The sequence below is a fragment of the Mustela lutreola genome, chromosome 3, assembly GCF_030435805.1.
Source record: "Mustela lutreola isolate mMusLut2 chromosome 3, mMusLut2.pri, whole genome shotgun sequence".
Classification (NCBI taxonomy): Eukaryota; Metazoa; Chordata; class Mammalia; order Carnivora; family Mustelidae; genus Mustela; species Mustela lutreola.
Genome location: NC_081292.1, coordinates 183,380,900 through 183,404,902, shown reverse-complemented (window position 1 = coordinate 183,404,902; position 24,003 = coordinate 183,380,900). Strand labels below are relative to the sequence as shown.

The following is a 24,003-nucleotide window of genomic DNA, read 5'->3' as shown; positions in this document are numbered from 1 at the left end:
CATTCGGCTTCTCTTTCATAAAGACCTGGGGCCGTCTGGTGAGCTTAGTGGCCTGGGAGTCTTCGAGAGGAACGTGGAAGTTCACGCTCACTCTCACGGGCGTCACTGACCTTGAAGAGGAGGGAGGGAGGTAAATGACCACATGACCACATCCAGGGACTTCAGATGCTTGCCTTCCTGGTTCCTAGACCCCAGGCCCTGTGAACGGGAAGCTGCTGGAAGGCCGGACCCTGCAGAAATGAGCTCCCATGGGGGCAGAGGCACAGCGGCGAGCAGAACAGAATCTGCAGAGCATCCGGTCACCCCAAGGGGCAAGTGGGACCAGCTGCGTTGCGTGCCTTGAGAGACCCTCACCTGCCCCCCCGCGAGAGGAGGGACAAAAGCAGGCTGGCTGCTGGGGAATGGGCAGATGGGGCTTGTGGAACCGGGGGATTAGAACACGGGGCTGGGTTGTGCAGGGCTGCAAGAAGGCACCTAGACCCATCGACTGGCCCAGAGGCCCAAGTTAGAGACGCGGACACGCAGTTTTGAGAGGGGAATTCTCTTGGCCAGCCCCAGTGTACCCAAATCTCTTGGCTGCTAGTCCAGTGCCCCTCCACGGAGCCATCCCCTGGTCAGGGCCTCAGTGACTCCTGATGCCGCCAGCTGCCTGCAGGGTCTCTGGCCCTGTCCCCAAGCAGGTCATGGAGGGGCTCTAAAACAGCTCCAGTCAGCCAGGAAGGAGGATTGGTGATGGAAACAGAGGCTTCCAGGTCTCTGTCCCTTTCACTCCCCCGGAGCTTTTAATAAACACCTGCCTTGAAGTGCCCAACGACTGGCTTCCAGCTCTAAGTAAACGGGCCTCTCAGGACCTTGGAAGTTGGATCTACCCGGGGTGCACGGACACCTCTTCCAGGAGTGCCTGCAGTTCCCCCTGTTGGCCACTGGGGGGGAGCCTTGGGCCTGGGACGGCACTGGGAAGCTGGCCAGCTGTGGTGCGGCCCTAAGGCTGGAGGAGAAAAGCTTAGATACCAGAATAGCAGCCCCGTCTGGACTTCCAAAGCCCTCCCACAGCACACCCTCAACCCATGCCTAGTTCCCTCCTGTTCCCTGAGGTCCCTGGTCCATCCCATCCTAAAGGACCACAGCCAGGAGCTGCAGCTTGTCTATGAGTGACCATAGGGAAGGTGGCCTAGGGGACAGAGATGGAGCAATGAGATGCAAAGTGAGGGGACAGGACCCAGGGAAGAAAACAGGAGAAAAAGCAGCTAGGAAGGGGTAGGGAAGGCGAGAAAGGCAGGAGGGGGGGGAGGGCCCCCTCGGGAGGAAACCTTGAGCTGAACGTCTTCCCTGGGCCTCCTCCGTGGGGCTGGCCCTGCAGGGCCCAGACACCCCCTCTGCATCTGCCTGGAGCCCGGTCTGCCCTCCGCAACACCAATCCAGGGCTTAGGTTATCAGCACCCCAGGGAGCAGGACATCCGGGAGGAAGGGCTGGGAGAGAGCTGTAATGTCACACCAGGCACACACAAAGGCGGCCAGCTGTCACCTGATTTTCACCTCCCTTATCTCCCCTACTTGGGGTAGAGTCTGGCAGTTCTAGTGATCTGAAGGAGCTTCATTCAGAAAAGGCCTCTCCCTCCCCAGCTCACACCTGCTGATACCACAGCAGAGCAGTGAGGCATCAGACGGCTCCTTCAGCAGGGCTAACCCCAGGGGGCTTCCAATTTCCAGGGCAAGTCACCCCCTTTCCGAGTCCAGGCCCTGAACGCAGGCTGAGCACCTGAGAGCAGAGAGCAACGCTGGAGAAGAGACATGAATCGCGGTGGGGAGAGGTCAGGGTTCTTGAAAGAGCTGTCCACACTGCCTGTCTCTCGCTACCTCCTGTTCGCTCACAGAGTCACCGATTCTAGAAATACCATGAGCTGTTTGGAGCCAGACACTGTGCTAAGTCACTTCCTCAACCCCATGCTCTGCTGTCTGTCCCCAGAGGAGGAAGCCAGGATGACCTCTTCGTGCTCACTTCAGTGACCTTCTCCCAGGGCTTTTGACGTAATCTTGGGCGGGGGTTGGGGGGGCAGCTGGATTGTCTGTCGATTGTCCATTTCTTCCACAAAACTCTTACCCCTTGCCTATGGAGACACAAGCTCTTCCTCCCCTTCTAGAGCTCCAGTCTTCTTCACAGGGCCATCTTCCTCTACCTCCTCCCTACAACCTCACGTGCCCTGGTCCCATTCACAACCCTCCCCATCCCTATAATGCCTTTAGAACAGGATGAATCTCTACCCACAGGCGCACAACAATCCTTCCGTGATTCAGCTCAATTTCTCGGTCACCCAGCCCTCTGGACAGACATAGTGAGGAATTTCAGCAGCCGGGGACCTGAGCCTTAGGGAGCATTGCAGCATCCTCTGGGAGGCATGGCCCTGGGTAGGCCGCTCTCTGCAGTTTCTGGACCACACCCCAAAACAAGGACCCCTGGTCCTTGTCCTCTGTACTGAGACCCAGGACCATCCTTCCCCTGTGTCCTGTCACCTCTCAGGAGGTAAAGTTGAGATGCTTCTACAGCCATCTGCCACCCCAGAGCCCACCTGGAGTTGGATCCTGGCCTCTGGGCCACCCTGCAGCATCCTGGGGAGGAAGCGGTCAAGGTACCCCAACGCACAGACATGGCTGCTGGGGGGCACCCCCAGAGGCGAGGTCCTTCCCCTGAAAGAGGGTGACCGCTGACCTGCGCGACTATGCCACGTGATATCACTGACTCCAGGATCCTGACCCCTCACTCCTAAATGCCCAGTGACTCTTTCCACCGGAAGTCCCACAGCACTCCAGAGTCTTCAACTTCTGCTCAACACATGCACCTCCAGAGTCTTCAACTTCTGCTCAAACCCATGCCTCTCAACTCGGCGTGCTGTCGCCAGGCCCAGTCCTTCTCCACAGGCCTTCCATCACCTCTGCGTTGGGTCAGGGATGAAGCTCTTCCATGTCTGCCTGCTGAGCATGGTCTGAGTGAGGCCACAGAAGGAAGCACGGCGCGGACACTCCCCTCAGAGTGTCCCCACAGAGGGGTTCTCCCTCCCACAGCTGCAAGTGCATGAGTCAAAAACTAACAGTGACTCCCAGCACCCACTCTCCTCTTCTTGCTTTAGTAAGAAGTCCCCAGACGTATGGCCAGGCTCTTGTCCACACAGCATAAAAATAACATTTCCCAGTAGCTAGTTGAGGCCATGTGGTAGTTTGAGTCCTTGCCTTCTGAGCAGAAACAATATATACAATGGAAGCAGTGTATTGTGTCCTTAAAGAGATAGGCATGATCTTTTCTTCCCACCTTTCCTTTCCACCACCTGGAATGCAGTTGCAATGGCTGGAGCATCAGCCTTTCTGGCCACATATTGAGGATGGCCGAGCGACAAAACTAAGTTCCTAAGCAACTTCATACGCAGAGCTCTGATAGAAGCTAGAGCCTTTACTTGAGAGAGAAAGAAACTAGGTACCTATCACATTTATCTCGAGCACTTTCCAGCTATGAGATCTCGAGCAAACTACTGAATCTTCCAAGCTTTAGTTTCCCTAGCTGTATTACCTATTTCCTGGGGTCGTTTTATAAATAAATGAGGTAACATCAGAACATCGTCTAACGTATAGCTGGGCTGAGCTGCAAGAGAGATTGAAACAGAGAGCCCAGGCATCTTGGCCAAATACTAATCTAACCCCACCACTCCCCTGATACGCACTTTTCAAGAAGTCTTAAGGACTTAATAGTCTGAGGGGGTCTGAGGTCAAATAAGCAGATAATAAACACAGCTCACATTTATCAAGCACTTACTATTTGCCAAGTGCTGCTCAAAATGTCCGTACAGGCAGAGATTCTCAATTGCTACAACAACCTGAGTCAGAGACAACCATTACCTTCCTACACTGATAGCAAGGTCGAACAACTCAGGGTGTTCGGGGTGCTCAGGGTCATACAGCTAATAAGAATGGAGTAGCATTTGAACCCAGAGCCCACAGTCTGTGCGTTTAACCACTTTTCTCTCTGGCCTGCAATTGAGTGTGAAATTAACACTATAATACACACTGCCCAGGGGAGGCACCCAAGGTTCAAGCATGCTATGCCCCTCCTGCCCCTGGACCTTAGCACGTGCTGTTCCCTCCACCCGAAATACCCTTTCTCTCCTTTCTGCCCAATCAACTCCTGTTCCCTCTGTGGACCCTAACATTTGGATAGAGTCACATCCTCGAGGACACCTCTGCTCTCCCCAGACCATCAAAATCTGCTTAGAAACTCTTTCCACACCGTGCACCTGTCCTCCAGGGCACTTATCATATTGTAATTACATACTAGCTGCTTCTTTATGTTGTCCCCACTCCCCCTCCCCGCTGTCATGAAACCCAGAATGCTGCAAGAGAAACAAACACACCAGTAGTGCTCAGGGCCCAGTACAATGCCTGCACCTAGTAGGTATTCGAGGGCTAGTACAATGCCTGCACCTAGCAAGTACTTAGGCCTAGTATAATGCCTGCACCTAGTAGGTGCTCAGGGCCTAGTACAATGCCTGCACCTAGTAGGTACTCAGGGCCTAGCACAATGCCTGCACCTAGTAGGTACTCAGGGCCTAGTACAATGCCTGCACCTAGCAAGTACTCAGGCCTAGTATAATGCCTGCACCTAGTAGGTACTCAGGGCCCAGTATAATGCCTGCACCTAGTAGGTACTCAGGGCCTAGTACAGTGCCTGTACCTAGTAGGTACTCAGGGCTAGCACAATGCACCTAGTAGGTACTCAGTACATCTCAGGCTTATTCACGGGCTAATCGATTTATCCCAAGGGAACCCCAAGGTCTCCACCAGCTCTAGGGGGTGTCTTTTCTCCGTCTCTCCCTGGTGGTCTCCTGCCCTCCTCCAGGACCCCTGGCCCACACAGGCTCTGTTCCTGAAGTCCCCAACCAGTCTCAGTCCCATGAGGAAGGGGTGGTGGTTTGGCAGGTCAGGTCCGCTCATGCAGGATAAGAGCCAGGGTAGGGAGACAGAGTCTGTGACCCTGTGTACCACCCCCGACCCCTGGTTTCCCAGGACCAACCCAGGAGTCAGGGAATGGGAAGGGGCTGAGAAGAGGGGTCCGGAACCTAGACATCCTGTCTTGATGGCCAGAGATGATCTTTAAACCCCCAGAAAAGCTGGAGCCACAGAGGCGGCAGTACCACCCCCGCCCCGAGCCTGTGGTCAGGAGTCAGGAGCCAGCTAGATCAATATCATTAGGGAGGCGTTCAGCCATGAGTCTGTTCTGCTGCCAAGTCCCCCCAGAGGCCTGAGAGATGATGGGGAGGAGGCAAGAGGCACAAGAGGAGGAGCGAGGCTGCATATTCCTTAAGGCCCCAGAGCCCAGCTGTAGACGGAGTGGGGGGGTGTCCTACCTGCACACACCCCCCACCCGGGGTTGGCATTCTCCCATTTTACAGATGAAGAAACTAGGGCCCAGAAAGGACAATGCTCTCCTGAGGCCCTGGCAAAGCCAGAGCCAAATCAGCTGTGCCTGGTTCAGAGGCCAGCTCTCCCAAGGCAGGTCAGAGCGGACGAGGCTCATCTCTGGTCCAAGGGCCTGGCTGCATGGGCACTCCCGGCTCTGGCTGGAAGAGGGGCCTTTCCTAGGTTGTGCCTGCAGCCACACCTGGGATGGATGCAGTCATCACTCCTGCATCTGCAAGGTCAGGGGCTCACTGGTCCCAGGGCACACTTTGCAGTAGCTCCCCTCCACTCTGTGCTCTCTGCGGCACTCCCCTAGGAGGTGTGAAGCCCAGAGAGTGTGGGCTCCCTTGTCTGTAAGAGGCCACAAGACATCCTCTTGGCCTCCCCACGCCTCTGTGTCTCCAAGCTGAGCTGTCCCAGTCCTTGGGCTCCTCGTGGCTGCAGCCCACTGGCCCTTTTCCACCCACTCCTGCTTGCCCATGTCCTGTGTCCACTCTGCACCAGGCCCCTGGCCTGACCTGCAGAACCCAAGGGGCATGGGGCTGCTCTCTCTCTCCTCTGACTGCACCGCTCTGCTGATTAGCACAGCCAGAGGTCAGCTCTCTGCGGGAGTAGCCCTGTCCCATTGCCGGCTTGTAACCCTGGGACTGAGTCTCCACGCCAGACTGCTGGCAGCAAGAAGGTAGCAAAAGAGATGCCTACATGGGGACTCAGTACATCCCAGTGGGCTAGGTCTCGTGTGTGTGTGTGTGTGTGTGTGTGTGTGTGTGTGTGTGTGTGTCTGCACGCACACAGGTGCATTTGTAGTATTCCTGCTGCCATTGTTTAGAAGCAGCTGTCGCCTTCCCATACTTTGGCTTGCTTAGAAATTGCTGAGACTAATCATTAGTCATTTTTGCCAGGGAATGAGGAAAATCCAAGTCTTTAAAAGAGGAAGGCAGAATTTAACCCCCAGGAGGGGGGTAAATCCAGCCCCGCTGGAACTGGATTTCCCAGATCCTACACTTCTACTCACATCTCGAGGGCCTGGGCATGGCCGCAGGGGACAAAGACAGCTTCTCTTTCCTCAAAGAGCTCTGGCTCAGGAGGGTTGGGGCTAGGAACCCCTCTAGATGCAGGAGGAGGGACATCGGGCTCAGCCCCTAGAGGGGACAAGGGAGGCACATGGGGAAGGAGGCCATGGGGACGCCCAAGCCCATCCAGAGGGGATTTCGTCCTCCCCTGCCCCTCCTCCAGACTGTTCACCAGTGCGCGTGCTTCTGTGGACACATGCCCCTGCTGTGGAGGATTCCATTTGCACAACGGTCTTCCACACTGGTTCCGGCCAGAGTCCCCGTCGGAGGGGTAGAAGATTCCAGTGCCCCCGCAGGATTTCAGACTCACTCAGAACCTCAGGGGGTGACCCACCCAGGCTTCAGCACTTGTCAGCCAAGTTTGAGACCAAGTGAGAGACAACTCCTCTTTGGCCCCCAACCCCAACCCTCTGCCCCGCCTGCCCTCCTGCTGCTGTTCCTGCCTCTTCCAAGGGCAGCCTCTCCAAACACTGCCCACAGTCCAAACGCCTGCCCACAACAGAGCCTGCTCAGCGCCAGGCCCCGCCCCAGCCTAGCTCCCGCCCCGCCTAGGTCCGCCGACACTCCCTGGTCCGCCAGCTGGTAGGGCCTACGACTCCTCGTGTCCAGTGGAGGCCCAGACAAGAGCCGTCACGGTCCTCATCGTTCAGGCAGGGCGGAGGCGAGCCCTGAAGGGCATTTGAGTCCCACCGGGCCGCTCAGGCTTCAGCACACATGCAAGTCTCCTGGGGGTCTCCTGAGGGTCTGGTCTGCAGGCCTCTGCCTTTCCTATAAGCTCTGGGCAATGCCAACGTTGATAGCGCAGGGTCCTCACTCACATAGGAAATGGAGGGTCTTCTGTGTAATAAGGTGTGTCGGGACTCAAGTCCCTGCCTCAGAGCCCTCCAGCAGCAGCCCGCTCTCTCCCTCCTCCTCCTCTTCCCGGCACCCTGGGAGCACAGATGCACCCCCCACCCGTCACCTCCCTGGTGGGACCCCTCAAAGCCAGGCCTCAGAGCCCAGCCACAGGTCCCAGCCTGCCATCTCCTCAGTCTCTCTCATCCACTAGCCCAGGCCCAGCTCGAGGTAGCTACATCCATCCACACCTGGGTGGCACTGGAGGGTGATCTCCTGCTCACACACCTGGAGTCCCGATCCACTCTGTGGGAAGCTGGCCAGCCTGCCCAGTTCCCAGGCCCCCCATGTGGCCAGTTCCCCCCGTTGGTTCTTCTGCCTGCCTCTCACTCATCAGAGTCTGTCCTTCCCTCGTAAACAAAATCCTAAGGGCCAAGGAAGGGGTGTGAGCTAGGAAACGCATGGGCTTTCAGGGTTCACAGCCTGCTTGGCTGATTACCAGCCTTAGGATTTCGAGCAATCTCCCCACGTCTTTGAAGCTCTGTTTCTTTCAAAGATGGCCTTCCTCCTCCCAGGAGCACATGTGTGACAAAACACACAGACACACTCGGCATGGCCTCCAGAACTTAGCGGGATTGTTCAATGCCAGCTGTCACCAGTGTGACAAGTTCCAGTTCCACCTGTTAGAAGCTAGGTGACTTCTCACAGACTCAGTTTCCTTCTTTGTCGCCTCAACGTAACAACACCCTCTTTCGCCGTGGTCCAGAAGGCTCCAGAGGCTGTCCAGAGAACCAGCTCTGCATACACTGGTTGTTTCCGAGCTGGTCCTATGACCCAAACAAGGCCCATCAGAGTTAAAGAGCACTTGCCCTAGCATTTAATATTTGCACAAAATACTGGGGAAAAGAGCTCCCTGCGGGGGCTGCCGCACTGGTTGGATATGAGCTGGGAGCGCCTCGTGGCCCAACGCTGAGGCACAACCTGCCTGAATGGGAACCCAGCCCAGAGCTGAGGGATGGAGACCAATTCTGGCTCCACCGTTGGAGCTGTCGGGTCCCGCTGGGCCTCGAGAGCCAATAGAGTGCTTTTTTTTTTTTTTTTTTTTCTTAAACCAGCTTGAGTTTCGCTCCTCGCTAAAAGAGTCCAGATGAAACTTTCATGGCAATGAGAACGGAGACCTGGACGGCGGGAAAGCCACTGGGAGAATGATGGGGGAGCCGTGTGCGAGAGGCACCCCCTGAAGCCCACCGCACATCCGGAGCCTGGAGGGGGCACCTTTGTGCTCACCGCTGAGCCCTGGGCAGACCCCTTCCCAAAGAACACAGCTAGAGAAAGACACAGATTTTTCTTTCGCTTTATCATGAATAAAGCCATACAATGGGCGCAAGGAGACAAAGCAGCTGTACAGGAGCGGGCGGGCAAGGGCTTCGATACATTCATATCCAGGGAAGTAGAGCAGATTGGGGTTTACACAGGTGGCAGAGGCTATAGGCACGATGATACAAAATAGAAAGGATATTTCCATCTATATAAATACACAGCCAGGGGGTCGGGAGGAGGCTGGGTTCTTCTGTCTCTCCTGCAGGGGCCGGGGAGGCCGGGAGGCGGAGGCAAAGAATCTCTTACATTTGTTCTGGACGGCATGACAGAGGGAGGAGAGAAAATGGGGGAACACGGCGTGTGAACACCGATGTGCTCACTCTCACACACAAACCAAACACGGCCACCCAGGAGAGTCTCCACCTGTTTAACACTGATCAGAAACCGAACTTGGGACATCTGTCGGCAAAGACCCCACTGCCAGGAAGAGGCCAGGTGTGGGACGTACATGGAAGTCCTCCAACAGTCTGGACATCGGAGGACAGAGAAGTCAGGAAGGAGCCCATCTGCCAGAGCCCCACCCAGGGGAGCGAGTCGTCCCCAATAACAATACTGCGGTTCCTCCCATCAGGGGCCCTCCTGATTCTTTTCACGGCTGGGTGATATTGAACTGGATGTCCTATTGCCCACCCACTCCCTTTGACGGTAACCCCACGTTTCCTAAAGAGATCAGCAAAGTATGCACCGTATACCCCTCACGCATATGCACGCGCGCACGCGCCCACACCTACATCTAGCCTTACACTGGCCAGGAGCTCCAGTCTCCAGGTCCTGGGGCCTGGACCTGGATGAGGCATGGATCTTGGCCTCTGCCTCCAACTTCTCCAAGGACCCTGAGCATGGGGAGATGTAGGGGCTGGAGGGAGCCCCCGGACAGGGCATGGACCTACTTGACCTTCCCAGGGCCTGAAGTTGAGAAGCTCCAAAGAAGCGCGGTAGACCCGGGAGGGCGGGTTGGCGGACAAATGTCCAGGGCATAGATGTTCTGCTTCTAGACGCCTCCACACACCTTGTGTGGCAGGAGGAGCCTGCCCGACCTGGACTGGGGCACATCGGAGTATCCTCCCACTCCTCCTGAGAGCCCCCTTTATAAGGATCACACTTGTCCAGCTGGCTGTGGCTTCTTCTGGCCACCAGGCCCCACTGTTCCTGTCCTGCCAGTCTCTGATACACAGAGGGATTCCTCAAAACCCAAGGGAGAAGGGGTCCACGAGTTTTCAGAGCTGCTAGGAGAGATTCCGATGAAGAGGGCGATCAGAAGGCCCATCCTAAACCTCGGACACAGTGTACATGGCCCTCAAGCAGCTGACTAGGTAAGGAAGCCAGGACACCAAGACTGCTGGGCAGGGGCATTTCAGGAACCACTGGAGGTGGACCCAACAGCTCCCTTCCTTCCTCTCCCCCTCTGGGGTCACCTCTCCATTGTTCCCGTGCTCTGCCCTCTCCTCCTGGTCTACCGGCATGAACTCCCCTGTACCTCGTTGACTGTCTCTCACCGAATCAGACAGATGTCACTTCCCTGCCCTCTTCCCTCCAGACACCGCTCAGGCCAGCCCCAGGCCCCAGGCCGACCTCAGACGCCTGGCTGGAGCACAGGGGGGGCCATGAGCCTGCCTGGCGTCTGCACCCCGCCCTGTAACCTGACCCTGCCTCTCCCGTTCCTCCTTGCCAACCTCCCCCGGACCCTGGCCCTGCCAGCCTGTTTTCAAGACCAGACAGCACTCTCCTGGCTGACAGACAGATTCAACAGTAACAGCAAAAAGGGGTGCGGGGGAGGGAGGAGAGAAAAGGTTAGACATTTACACAATAATAACAATAATGATTAAAAGTGCTTTCTCTTAAAGGAAATCTTTGGCAAGAATATACTGCGGTGCTGTGTGTGTGTGTGTATGTGTGTGTGTGTGTGTGCCCGTGCGCACGCAGGGGTGCACAGACCTAACCTGTGAGACATGAGAGGGCCACAGTGTCCTCCCAACCAGTGTCTGACCCCAAAGTGGGGCCACTTGGAGACTGGGGTACCCTTCCCCAGCATTCTTCTGGAAACCCACTCCTTCCAGAGGGATGCGAGGGAGTGAGTGAGGAGTGAGCTGCTCAGCTTCCCAGGATGCCCTGGTCCCTCCCAGGGTCACACTGGGCTCAGGCCTGAGCGAGGCAGGCTGGCCGTGCCTGGGAGGCAGGGGCTGCCGGTGGGCGGTAGGAAAGCGTGTGTGAAGGCCCAGGGCTGGCTGCTGAAGGGTCTGCCGCTCCGCCAGGCCCCGAGTGAGGAGAGGCCATCCAGACCAGGAGGGGCAAGCGCCCAGGGCCACGTCCAGCGGGAGATGTAAGATATTTACAGAGGAAGTGGGGAGGAAATATCTCCCATCTGGGGAGAGAGTTGGGGTGGGTGGGAAGGAGGAGGGGAGGATTTCTGGGTATCTGGCTTGAATGCCTCAGAAGGAAGAGCGCTTTGGAGGAACCTTGGTCACCAAGTACAAGGCTGCAACCTTTAGGAAGCGGGGGCCTGCTCCCCACCGTCAGACACTCTCCTTTCCAACTCCCTGAAAACAGAACGTCCACACAGATACAGCTTCTTGGAGGAGAAAAAATGCAAAAGACACACACGTCCCCATCCACCACACACACCCTTGTCCCGGCAGTCCCACAGGGAGGAGGGCAGCCCCCCCGCCCTCTCTGGGAGCTGACTGTTGTGCCCCGGGCTTGCCAGAAAATAAGGGGACCAAGGGAATGGGGCAGGTGCCACCACTGAGCCCCTGCTTCCTCCAAGAATAAAGGGCCCCTACATTTCAGACTTCACTTAGACATGAAAAAGGGATGGGAATTGGTTTATGCCCCGGGAGGCAATAAAGCAATATGGGAAAACAATAAATACTTCTCGTCAATTTACCTATTCTTTTTTTTTAACCTTTTCTTATATTTTATTAGCTTACAGATTCTGTCAGTATGTCCCACATATATATTATATATATTTATATATCAGTACAATGCCTCTCTCTAAGGGACCCCATAGGCTTAAGAAGCCCCCCAAGAATGGAGTCCTGGTGAATTTTCCATTCCAGCTTAGAGTCCTTGGGTGGTGGTATGAGGGGTCCCCAACTGCCCAGTTGGCCTCTTGGCCCTCTGACCTCAATGCATCCCTTGGCCCCTCTGTTCCGTGGGCAGCTTGGTTCTGCCAGGGAAACCAAGGCAGGAGGGGGGACAGCAAGGCTTTGGCATGGGAGGCAGGCCATGTGGGATGCACAGACAGCAGCAACAAGAAATCTGCTAAGGACATCCCAGGCAGTCCGGTAGAAATCAGGCCCCAAAACACTCACAGAGGGAGCCACGAGCCCTTCGGGGGCCTTTCCTGGGGATTGCTGGGCAGGGCTTCTGAAAGCAAGTTCCCCAGGACAAGCTCCAACTTGAGGACCCTGAAGGACAGGGCAGGGCAGGGCAGGGCAGGAAGGCTCAATCCCCCACACCCAGAAGGGCAACAAGCAGATAAGGAAATGAGGAAAGGCTGGTCTGGGGCACAAAACCCAAGAACGGGCTGAGGGCTCAGGGCAGTGGGAGCTACCTGCCCAGGCTGCTGAGGGACCACACATGTCCAATCTGTCCAATCCGCTGAGCTCCGAGGCCGAGGCCGCCCCTCCTGGTGGCTCTCTTCCCCAAAACTACGCACATGTGTGTCTGCACCTCCCTCCAAAACCAATATTCTGGCCTCCCCTGCCCCGCCGGGGTCTTTGTTGAGAAGCGGCTGACAACACCCAGGGCCGCGAGAGCGCAGGTAAAGGGACCCACAGTCTGTGACCCAGAATCCTGGGGAACGGGGCTTATGTCCCCTCGGGCTGCCCTGTCACCCCCTGCTGTCACCTTTTCTGGACAGGAGGCACATGTGTATGCAAACACACGGGCACAGACAAGGCTAGGTGATACGACCCTGGCTAAGAGGCACGTGGAAGTCAGTGTGTGAGGACAAGGGTGTGGTCCCACGACACACCCTCTACACACACCCGCACACTGCATGGCGGAGGCACAGTCCCGAGACCCTGCAGTACCCCAGGACTCAGAAACTTTCAAAGACAAAAGTTCGGCCACTTGATGTTCCGTGCTGGCTCTATTTGGTTCACCCATCTACCCCAGAGGCGGCCAGAAAAGGATGCTCTCAATCTGATTTCTCCTTGCCAAGCAGTAGGGTTAGGGAGACAGAGCTTTTCCATCTACTCCCAAATGACAGATCCCCAAGGAGCTGGTCGGTCTCCTCTGAGGAGCCCCATCCTCTCAGAGGGGTGGGGGGAGTCAGGTGGACCTGGTGGGCAGTGGAGGCTTTGGGGGCTCCACAGTATCCATCTACCCAGGGGAATCCGAGTTATTCTCCTCCATCTTTTTCTTTCTCTCTCTCTCTCTCTCTTTCTCTCTCCCCCTTCCCCTCTGCAATTCACTTCCCCCTCCCCACGTTGCACTTTCTTCTCTCCTTCTCCAAAATTGGCCCAAAGTCCTCCTTCTGGATTCAAGGGTGGTCAGGATTCATGGGTCCCCTCCCCACATGCCCCATCCCCACTGCCCTGGCCCTGGGCGAGGGGTGGCGTTCATCTCTTCTGGCCGGCATTCAGCATGACCTTGGAGACGAAGTTGACGATGGCAGAGGCGGGCTGGTTGGGGTCAAGCTCAGCGAAGAGGTGGCAGGCGTTGTCGGTGGTGCTGCCCTGCTTCCGGGCCACGAAGCCGAAGAGCCTGTGGGGGGTGGCAGGAGCAGGAGAGGGGGTGACAGGCGTGAGGGGAGGGGTTGGGGGGTGGGGGACGCCCGAGACCTGGGAGAGCTGCCGGTGTGAGCAGGCCCACCCTCAGCTCGAAGCCCTTCCCCGGTCTTCCTACCTCCCCCTGCCCACAGGGACGGGAGAGAATCCTCCCTCTGGTCCAGCCCCAGAAAGCCAGGTCCCAGGGATGAGAGTGTCCCTGGTTTCGGGGTAGGCAGTCACTCCCCTTTGAGGAGCAATGAGGGAGGAGGAGCTGGAAGCAAATGAGGAGACTGGACAGCAAGAGGTGGGGAGACCAAAAATAAAACGGGGACATTCCTAGGCAGGCCTCTCGCGGCACTTCCCAGCCCCACCCGGCCCAGCCTGTTCTCGCACACAACACAGAAGCACGTGAAGGAAACACGGACAGCCCATCACAGTGCTTGGCCTCCTCAGACACAAGGAGAGGATCAGGAAGACAAAGGGATAAGGGGTTGCCACCCCCCTCACACTCACTCACACACACACACACACACACACACACACACACACACTTCTCCTCGGCTCGAAAGAATGGGAGGGGATGGGGGACCCCACACCTGTTCCTCCCCACCCCCACTCCCTGCACCAGAGTGACCTGGCATTCTCTCTGCAAAACAGAGTTAAAAATATGAGCAGAGAACAGAATGTGAGCCCGAGTCCCCTCCCCGTCGGCACATTGCTAATTAGAGCGAGATGGGGAAATCGGACAGCTGGAGATTCCGATGGAAACCCCTCTCCCCAGGACTGGACCACAACAGCTAAAATTAGCAAAGTTGGGTCCTGCCTGCCACCACCCGCACGCATAAACACACACACACACACACACACACACACACGCTCGCACACACGCACACACACACCGACATAGGACTTCCTACAGCTTTGCTGTCCCCACCTTTGTTTCAGGAGCCTGGAGCAGCTAGGGCCCGAAGTCCGGGATAATGACCTGCCCAAGTGCAGGGGATGCCCGGGTCCATGTCCCAAGCGCCAGCACCTCCCTTCCAGGCTGCTCAGGCTCCTTGGTGCCCAGGAGGGCAGTAAGGGCGGAGGGAGGGAGTGGCTCCGAGCCACCACAGGACCTCGAGCCAAGCCTGGCCGCCTGGTTCTGCCAGGGTGGAGAGCCAGCCAACCTCACCAGCCTAAACATGGCCCGCCTGCCCTCCCTGCTGTTTATTTCAGCTCCCCCAGCCAGTTCAATGACTGCCAGGTCCTTTCTCTGCTGGGGGGAATGGATCCAGGCAGGAAACCTCAGCCCCAGGGCAGGGAGGAGCACTTGCAGGAACCTGAGAACACACCTCCCGAAATCTGGGGCCTCAGGCGCCTGGCACACCTACCCCCCCACCCAGTGCTGTCCCCTGACTGAGCCAGGCTCTCCTGGGCCTCTGCCCTGCAGAGCAAGGTCACGTCAGCAGGAAGCTCAGCACAAACCCAGCTCCAGAATGAGGAGAACAACTTCCGGGCTTGGGAGCAGCCCACTTCTGTCCCCCACCCATCATCTCCCCATCACAGGGCCCGGTGGTGACCAAGGATGAACTCCTTCAGACACAGAGCTTGGGCCTGCTTGCTTGGGTCAGGGACTTGGGAGACCCTAACGGTCCTGGGAACTCAGAGAAGCCTAAAGCAGGTGTGAGGCATGCTTTGAGATGGCTGGACACCTGGGTCCTCCTTTCAGCTGGGCCGCCCATTCTTTACATGGCCTCGGGCACGGCGAGGTCCCCTCCATCCCACACAGCCCCTCTGAATGCTCCCAAGGGCGTTCATGGAGCTTTCCACTGTCGAGCAAGATTCCCTGCAGACTACAGGATTCACAGAGGCTCACCCAAAGAGTGAGAATGGGAATCAAGGAAGCCAGGATTTGGGCAGAAAGACCATTCAAACCACCCCCTGCCCCGTGGCCACAGCCTCCAATATGTTTCCAGCTCCCTGTCCACTTTCCCAGCTCCCTGACAGTCTGGTCCTAGGAGAGGCAAGGTGACAAGACTAGCCCCAGCCTCAAGAAAGGAGAAGGCAAAAGTCCTCGCTGCTTGGCCAAGCTTTTCTCCCAAGTGACTGACCCCGGCACAAAGGCCTCTGTTACCCTTCACCTACCCCTGGCCCCAGATTCTAGGCCTCCCCCTGAAGCAGCCCGCTGGGGCAGGGGAGAAGACACTTACTTAGCGGGGACACCTCCCTCTGTTTTCATCCACCTGTGGAAAGAAACACACCATCGCATAAAACACTACACCTTTTCACCCCCTAGAACCCAGCCCCTCACATGACCAGGCCTCCTGGGGGAAGGCAAGGGAGACCCCATTCCAGGTGGATGGAGGCCTCCAAAAATCAAGCAGGGGGAGGCACTGAGGGTGAAGAGAACACCGCAGCCTGTCTCCCAAGGAGCTCTCTGGTGTGCAGAGGAGCAGCAGATTCAAGGTCAAGGATATGGCAGAGGGCATGGAAGCAAGCATCTGAGTCCCTGGGAGGGTCTCCAAATGTGTGCTGGGAAAAACTCAGATAGCTACTCAACACAATTACTCACAGTCTCACAGACACAGGCAGACCTTCAAGTTGAACCAAGAATATTCACCCACAGCCACACGTGCACACACTTGCACACACGGAGACTCCAGTGTTCTAAAAGTGTGCAGAAGGGAAGGTGTCTGCAAAAGACTTACTTTCTCTCCTGAGGATCCAGGTCACAGAAGGTGACAGTGTTGAGTGGGTAGTGTCGCCTGAAGAAGAGCCTGAGGTACAGATACCAGGTAAACAGAGAATGAACGTGGAAGTGACCACTCTCTTCCAACCTCCCCTTGCAGGTCAGGCCACCACGTGTAGCTGTCACGGACTGACCTCCACCTTATATACAAGATGGCCTGGGCCACTCATAGAAGCGATGCCCAGGGACAAACAGATGTGTCACTGAAACATGTCCCAAGTGCTAGTAAGTGGGAAAAGAAGGAAGAAATTGGTATTGAAGAAGGAGAAAAATGAGCAGACCCTGGAGGAGGAAGGAAAGAAGTAGGAGGGAGAGTCTGAGAGGAAAGCTTCTGCTCTAGAAAACAGCCACTTTTGTCAGTTGTATTTATGGCTGTGTGCTCAATCCAGGCACAATTGTAGTAGGAAAGATGCAAGGAAGGAAGGATGGATGGATGGAAGGATGGATGGATGGATGGACGGACAAGGAAGAATGGATGGATGGATGGAAGGTAGGTGGGTGGATGGATGGATGGAAGGAAGGAAGGATGGATGGATGGATGGAAGGTAGGTGGGTGGATGGATGGATGGAAGGAAGGAAGGATGGATGGATGGATGGAAGGTAGGTGGGTGGATGGATGGATGGACAGAAGGAAGGATGGATGGACAGACAGAAGGAAGAATGGATGGACGGATGGATGGAACGGTGGGTGGGTGGATGGATGGATGGACAGAAGGAAGGAAGGATGGATGCATGTATGGATAGAGATAGAAATGGATGGTGGGATAAATGGGTGGGAGAGGATAAATGGAGGATGAATGGATGCAGGAATAAGCAAATCAACTGGTGAGTGGATGAGTAACCGGACGGATGGGTGCGTGGGTGGTGGATGGGTGCGTGGGTGGGTAGAAGAGTGGACAGGTAGGTGGATGGATGGATGCATGGATGGGTAGGCGGATAGGTGGGTGGGCGAACAGGTGAGTACAAGGAACAAAGGGTAAGCGGGTGGTTAAGTAGATGGATAGATGGTCACCGGGAGAGAGCCCGACATGGAAGCAAGTAGAAGAGGCTTACTTTCTCTGGTTGTCAGTCAGTGTGATTCCCTGGGCAGAAACTTTGAAGTGAACAATGGTGGCAGCTGGTGTGGGGTCAGCAGCCAGCGTCTCAGAAGTGGCTTTGGAGATGGCCTGTGGCCCAGTGAGCGACTCCATGTCCACGGAGTTGACGAAGAGCACATTGCAGGCTGGAATAAGCCCGCCCAGAGAGGAGTCAGTGGGGCCACAATGGGGTGGCAGGGGTGGGGGGGTGGTGGATGACACACCACGTCAGCTCTTTGGGGAGAAGGAGTGGATGAATTCTAGGCCAGCCCCCCAGCCAGGCATCTGCACAGACATGTGGACTGCCTGGCGGTACTCGGGTCTGCAGGGAGGGACAGGGCAGGCCAGAGGAGAGAGGAGGAGCCCGCGCGGGGACCCAGGCTGGGGCGGCCACTCACCTGCCCCTTGCTTCAGCAGATCAGTGGTGGAGTTGGCAGAGCCCGAGCTAGCTTTTGACTCATCTGTGGGGTCTGAAACAAAAGTTTAATTCAGCTGGTAATTAAAACTCGAGAGCTGGAAAGCAGCACACGTCTGGTTGAGCCTCAGGCAAGCTCTGCAAATACTTTGTGCAACGGATACCACTTTTCATAACAGGCCCTGGCAGGTGGCACGTGCGTATCCAGTCGGAACATTCCAACAGTGACGGCAAGTGTGCCGCACACGGGGGGAGCGCTCTAGAGTCCAACAGTGTGGGGTTCAGACTCTCGCCCCAGCATCTGCCAAGGAGCTATAACGCGGAGATGCAATTGTACCCATTTTGCTGGGTTTTTGAGATGTTCCACGCACAGGGGGAGCCCAGTGCTTGGCATAAAGCAGGTCTTTGAGTGGCAATGGATGTCGCTCTTGTCATTGCCCGTGGGTATGTCTTTGTGTAGCTCCATGAGGGCCCTAAGCCATCAAGCCCTTAATGCGACAAAACTATAATTTCAATATTAATAAGAACTGAGTATTGTCGGTTCTTATTGACACGCCAGACTCTGGTGTGCAGGCTTACGAAAACCCAGATGGCCAAGCCCCACCCCCGAGTTCCTGAGTAGGTGGGGCCTGAGAGTATTTGCATCCAAGTTCCCAGGATGGCCAACCCCGTGGGTCTGGGAACCATACTTTGCAAAGCGCTGTTTTCTACAATGTAAATATCAAACAGCTTTATAATTGCTCCACTACTTTCATAAGTTTCATAGAACCATAATTTAGTTGGTGTCCAAAATGTGGAGTTAATAATGCTACTTAAGTTGTATTTGAACCTTTAAACCAATAATGTTGGTCAATTATCATTAATAATTCAATGAATTGAGTTGGATACATTGAAAATATCAAATAATACTGGGGGTTGTGTGTGTGGGCATAACCGCAGGAGCTCCAAGAGAAACTGGAAGAAATTCCCAGAGACACTCCTGAATATTCTAGTTTTGAACAGAGGATGGGGAGAAGGGACCCAGTCTCTAGTTCCTAGACCTCGAGGTCAAGGCCAAGCACAATCCCCCACGCTTGGCCCTTGTATGTGGGGCCGGGTGGCAGAACCCCATCCAGTGTCTGTCCTGGATGTCTGTCTGCCCTCCTCCAAAGCTGAAACACTTCTCTGACAAGGGCTAAACTCTCCTTCGCTGGGCCCATGGTCCCACTCAGATTCTCACCTATAAATTCTGAGGCTCTCGGGTTCCATTTATACTTCCCACAACCAACAAGCCTTGCTCTTCCCATCAGTTCCGCAACCCCTCAGTCAGAGGACACCCTCACAGCCAAGCAGACCGGAAACTCCAAGGACATCTTGGCCCCGTTTCCTTCCCACGCCAGGCAGAGCCTGGCCACCTCTTCCTCTGAGTGCACTCCCTCCTCTTCACTCATGCCAACCTCCAACCCCCGGGGAACGTCCCCCACCACATAAATCCTCCTTCCCCTCCCCCTTCCCTCAGCCCCATCCACCAGTGCCCATCTCAGCCTCTATACATGGTCCTCCCCATGACTGTTTCCTAGTTCAAGTGCCTCCCCTGGGCATATTCTGAAGATTCGTGAAAGAATTCCTTAAAGCCACCAGAGAATTTTCCAGAACAATCTGGCAAGTCAATTATGTGTGTTCCTGGAGTTAAGTTTTTTTAAGAGCTTTTCCTTCTTTTGTATTGGGTGGGGGTGGGGGGAAGGAGAGAAGTTTTGAATTTCCCCAGACTGGCAAAATGACCCATGTCCTCCAACCCTGGCCTGTGTTCTGGAGCAGCTGGCAGAGCGGACACAAGAAGGAGGCCAGCTCGGAGATGTACTTGGAGAGCAAGGAGTCTCACGTTCCTACCTCGGTTTGGAATGACCAGCTTACAGGGCAGAGCCAGTGGGATGATGGAATGCTGGTAGACGAGGGCAGAGAGAGACCCTGTGGGAGGAGACAGCACGTCAGGACCGGTGTCCCTGGGAGCGGGCCAGGGCGCTGAGGAGCCGAGACACCCCACCCCATTATCCATAATCTCTGGCTTCTTTATCACCTCTCCCTCAGCCCAACAATGAAGCTGAAAACCCACTCCCTTCTTGTTAGCAAGATCTAAGGGAGAAGGTTCCAGAGGTTCCCTCTAGCTGCCACAAAGGTCCTTTCCAGAAAATTCCTCCCAACATCTCTCTTCAGTCCTTCCGGCTGCTGGGGCCCCTCTCAGGGCAGTGCAGCAGAGATAGCAGAGAATCGTGGGATGAAATCCCAGCTCAGTCACTTATCAGCTCTGTGTTCCTTGGGTAAGTCTGGCTTCTGTGAACCTCATGTGGGAAATGGGGCCATAACACTTCCCAGGCAGAACTGTGAGGAGACCAGAGGTAATAAAAGGTTCCCAGACAGTGACTTTCACATTGTAGGGGGCTGTCTGTGGTTGTTAATTCAAATTCCAATGATCAAGCTTTTCAGGCAGTGGGACAAATACGAAAAGGCCTGTGGCTAAGCGAAGCAGCCACGGTACAGAGGACGAGGGCCACTGGTCCCTGTACCCATGACAAGGGGGACCAGGGACCACCTGCGACTCTGCGGGCAGGCTGTGGAAGTGGGGGACAGCTTACCAAAGTTTGGCTCATTGGGGCACCCCTTGAGCTTGACTCCTCTGGGGCCGGTCTCGATCAGGAAATGTCTCACCAGCTCGTGGGTCATGTCCCCTGGGATGAGAAGAGAGGAGGATAGAGCACGTTTCGTGGCACCCTCCCTCCGCCTGCCAGTGGCACTCCATCACTTCTCCCCACTGCGGCTCTGGGAGGGGAGCAAGGCTGGGATGAGCAGTACGGCCGGAACCCCAGAATGGAGAGACCACCACTCAGGCAAATACAACCACAGGGTCCCCATAATCCTGCTTCCCTGTGCTCTGACCCCAGCCATCACCAGGCCCAGGACTTGCCCTCCTGAAGAGTCTGACTCAGCAGGGACCAGGCCCCTGCTGCTCTTGGGGTCCTCAGGCACCTCAGTCTCTGAGGACACAGCATTGACGACCATGTTGTCCAGAAGCCCTGTTCGAGGAGGGGGAGCTACCTTTTTTATTCTGCTGCATGATGGTCGGAGGGGGAGAAGACACCTTCATGGCCAGCCCATAGGCCCCTCGGAAGGAGTGGCTGTCGCGGATGATGAAGGCCCCTGGCTCCTGGTCCTTGAGGAGTGCGATGGCTGGGAGGAGAGGAGAGAAGTGGGGGGGGGGGGGGGGGGACAGAGATGGCCGTGATCTTAGCTTCGTTCTTTAGAACCGAAGGTTCAGATGGGTCCTCCTCTGCTACAGGAGACAAGTGTCTTCTATGAAAAGCCAGGTAGTAGATATTCCGGGCTCAGCAGGCAGTGCAGCCCCTGCTGTAAGCACAGGGCCACCACGGCCGCCTGACAGCAGCCACACACAATACAGAAGCCAGTCGACACGGTGCGTTCCCCTCAACTACAGTTAAACCAACAGGCAACAGTTCGCTTCGAACCTGTCGCCAACACCTGCCTGCCTGGGGCACCTGAAGTGGGCCTCATCCCCAGCCCCACTATCCCAAGTTTGCTCTTTCTGTAAAACGTGCACAAATCTTCCACTTTGTGTAGACACGGGGCTGAGATCTGCTATTACATTAGCTGGCCTTTTACTTTACTTGGAAAACCCAGACTTCGCTGATTTTAAGGATCCTTCATGGGTCTACAAACCCTGCTTCTGCACCACCCCCACGCTTCACCGTGGGGAGGTGCCTCTTACTGTCTGACCTGTGACTGCCACGTGTGACAAAAAGGAGGAAGTCTGCTTGTGTTCCGTGCCCAAGGAAGACACGGTGGGCGGCAGGTAGCAGTGACCTCCGATGGACCACAGGACCCTCGTGCCACCTGGGACTCACCCTGCTCTCTGGAGATCTCAGGCTTGTACCAATACTTGGAAGTGTCCTGAACAAACTTCACTTTAGCCCGTGTCTCAGGGCTGTTGTCTACAAGAGGAAGAGAGAGAAACAGCATTAGGGGTTGAACTGTAGCCCCTAAGAAGGTCTGTTGGAGCTCTAAGTCTGGGCACCTGTGAATATGACCTTATTTGGAAATAGGGTCTCTGCAGATGTCATTAAGATAAGGTGAGGTCATGCTGGGTGAAAGGGGCCCCAATGCCATAGGACTTATGTCCTTATCAGAAGAGGGGAAGACACAGAGACACGTGGGGAGGGTCATGGAGACGGAGGCAAAGACCAAAGGGTGTATCTATAAGCCAAGGGACACCGAGGATTGCCAGCCACCATGAGAAGCTAAGAGGAGTCCTGGTGCAGAATCTCCCTCGAGCCTCCAGAAGGAACCAAACCTTCAAAAACCTTGACTTTGGACTTCTAGCCTCCAGCCCGGGGAAGGATTAAATTGTCGTCTCAAGTGACCACGTGTGTGGTACTTGGTCACGGTGGTCACAGAAAACTAGCACAGGAAGGCGGTGTCCTCACTGCTGGAGGGGACCCTGAGCAGCCTGCCCATCCTTCCCCTCTCCAGCCAACTGTCACGCATCATGAAGCTGCTCTCCTGTCCAAGAGCCTGGCACTGCATTCTCCCCGAGCTGAGGAAAGGCCTCCTCCACTCCATTCCCTCCTTTCTCCAGAAGATTTAGACTAAACCCTTCCTGCAGCTTCTCTCCCACAGGCTAAGGCACCCCACCTTTTGGCCTCTCTCTCCACAAGATGGACTTCCCAATTGTGTCATAACCATCACAAAGATGAGGGAAGAAAGAGACATTCCCATCGCTTCTTCCCCAGCACCCCTCACGCCCTATATGGAGAGCCCGTGTTCTGCATCACAAACAAATTCAGCCCTGCCCTGGAACAGAGGAGGATCTGCCCTGGAACAGAGGAGGGGGTGGCCTAGAGGCTATCTACTATGCATCATATACCTACCCCACTTTTCTGGCAAATGACCCTCACTCAGACCCTCCACAGACCAGAGACGCTTTATGGAGCATTTAGATTCTGTAAGATGCTCAGAGAGCATCGAGTCTGACCACTTAACTTTACAAATGAGAGAAGTGAGGATCAGAGAGGGAGAGGGACCTGCCCAGATCACACAGCTGGTTCTTGGAAAGGCTCCTGTAAGTCCTTCCCAGGAAAGGAAACACAGCCGCCAATGCGTGGTCCTCACTCTCCAAGTTCCTCCTTCATGTTTTGGCACCAAAGAAATAAACGGGGGGCTGGAGGAAGAGGGAGAAAGGAAGATTCCAATTGCATATGTGTTTTTGCTCTCCTTTCTTGGAAGAGAAGCTGGGACAGAGGGAGCCTGGGCTGATGATGCTGGGAAGCTGATGGTGAGGACCGAGCCACGAGTTAGACTGTGTGTCCAACGCTCAGTTCATTTCGACTTGTCAGTTACACTGTGCTCGACCCCTGGGACCAGCCTCCGGAGGACAGCAAGGGGGTAGGACAGCTCCCTTTCCTGGCAGCTGTGCGTGGAGGGGGGGGGGGGTGCTCTGGGCTAGGCATCTGGGCCACAAGGGCTGCCTGCTGCCTCTCTCTCTCTGCTCAGAAGGCCCAGGCCCCCACTGCTGCTGGGGCCTAATGAGCTGTCAGAGGCGGCTGGAGCCCCATGTGCCTTCCTGTGTTGACTCCAATGGCTATTTTAAGCAGGGAAGATGGTGGGAAACAGGAAATGTCCTAACTACTAGAAGTTTTCCATCCTCCAAGAAGAGGGGCTGGGAACCAGATGTCCCTGGTGGGCAGCAGGAAGCAGGGGTGTGTAAGGTCCTTGTAGGTGTCCCGAGTTGGCAGGCTCAGGGCAGGACCCAGGAGAGTCACACTGAGCATCAAGGCAGCTGGGCCCCACCCTGGGCTGCCGGAAACTGTCTAAATCATCCTCGAATGCCCCAGAAGCCCGGGGCCACTCTGCAACAGTCATGTTCCAAGACTGGCTGAGAGCTGCAGATCAGCTGAGGCCTCGACCTTTGTGTTTTAATAATGAGCCCTCTCCACAGAGGAGAAAAATGCCTAGTTCTCATGATGAGTGAAGAATTCAGTGTGTGAACACACATGGGCTTCTGCAAAGCCGGGCCGGTAGGAAACAGACTCAAGCAAAAGTGCCCAACCTCTGGCCTCGGCCCACAGGGCAGCTAGCTTCTTGATCCGTTATTAGTGACATGCACACAGGGGGATCAAAAGGTGGGGACAGAGTGCCGTGAGTGGCCAAACGTAGGAGGTCCACGTTGGGAAGGCAGATTTTCAAGGGAAGGCTAAATCACAAGTATGGAAACATGATCATTCAACTCCAATCACGCTTTAAGGGCACAAACTTTAGGGTATGTGGGCCCAGATCAGAAATCATTTGT

At 55.7% G+C, this 24,003-nt stretch overlaps 1 protein-coding gene across 10 annotated transcripts in view; it reads right to left on the bottom strand.

Moving 5' to 3' along the window:
* Window positions 1-8,687: 8,687 nt before the first annotated feature.
* The window catches only part of TNS1 (tensin 1), a 179,698-nt gene continuing 164,382 nt past the window's right edge, over window positions 8,688-24,003 (bottom strand). For all 10 annotated transcript variants that reach the window (XM_059168079.1, XM_059168078.1, XM_059168077.1 and 7 more), the window contains 9 exons: window positions 21,563-21,649; window positions 20,739-20,870; window positions 20,279-20,371; window positions 19,536-19,613; window positions 17,650-17,721; window positions 17,229-17,397; window positions 16,135-16,203; window positions 15,637-15,669; window positions 8,688-13,439 (listed from right to left, as the gene is read on the bottom strand). In XM_059168079.1, the coding sequence (XP_059024062.1) occupies window positions 13,295-13,439; window positions 15,637-15,669; window positions 16,135-16,203; window positions 17,229-17,397; window positions 17,650-17,721; window positions 19,536-19,613; window positions 20,279-20,371; window positions 20,739-20,870; window positions 21,563-21,649 (878 nt within the window). In that variant the 3' untranslated portion in view covers window positions 8,688-13,294. The remainder of the gene's footprint in view (window positions 13,440-15,636; window positions 15,670-16,134; window positions 16,204-17,228; window positions 17,398-17,649; window positions 17,722-19,535; window positions 19,614-20,278; window positions 20,372-20,738; window positions 20,871-21,562; window positions 21,650-24,003) is intronic.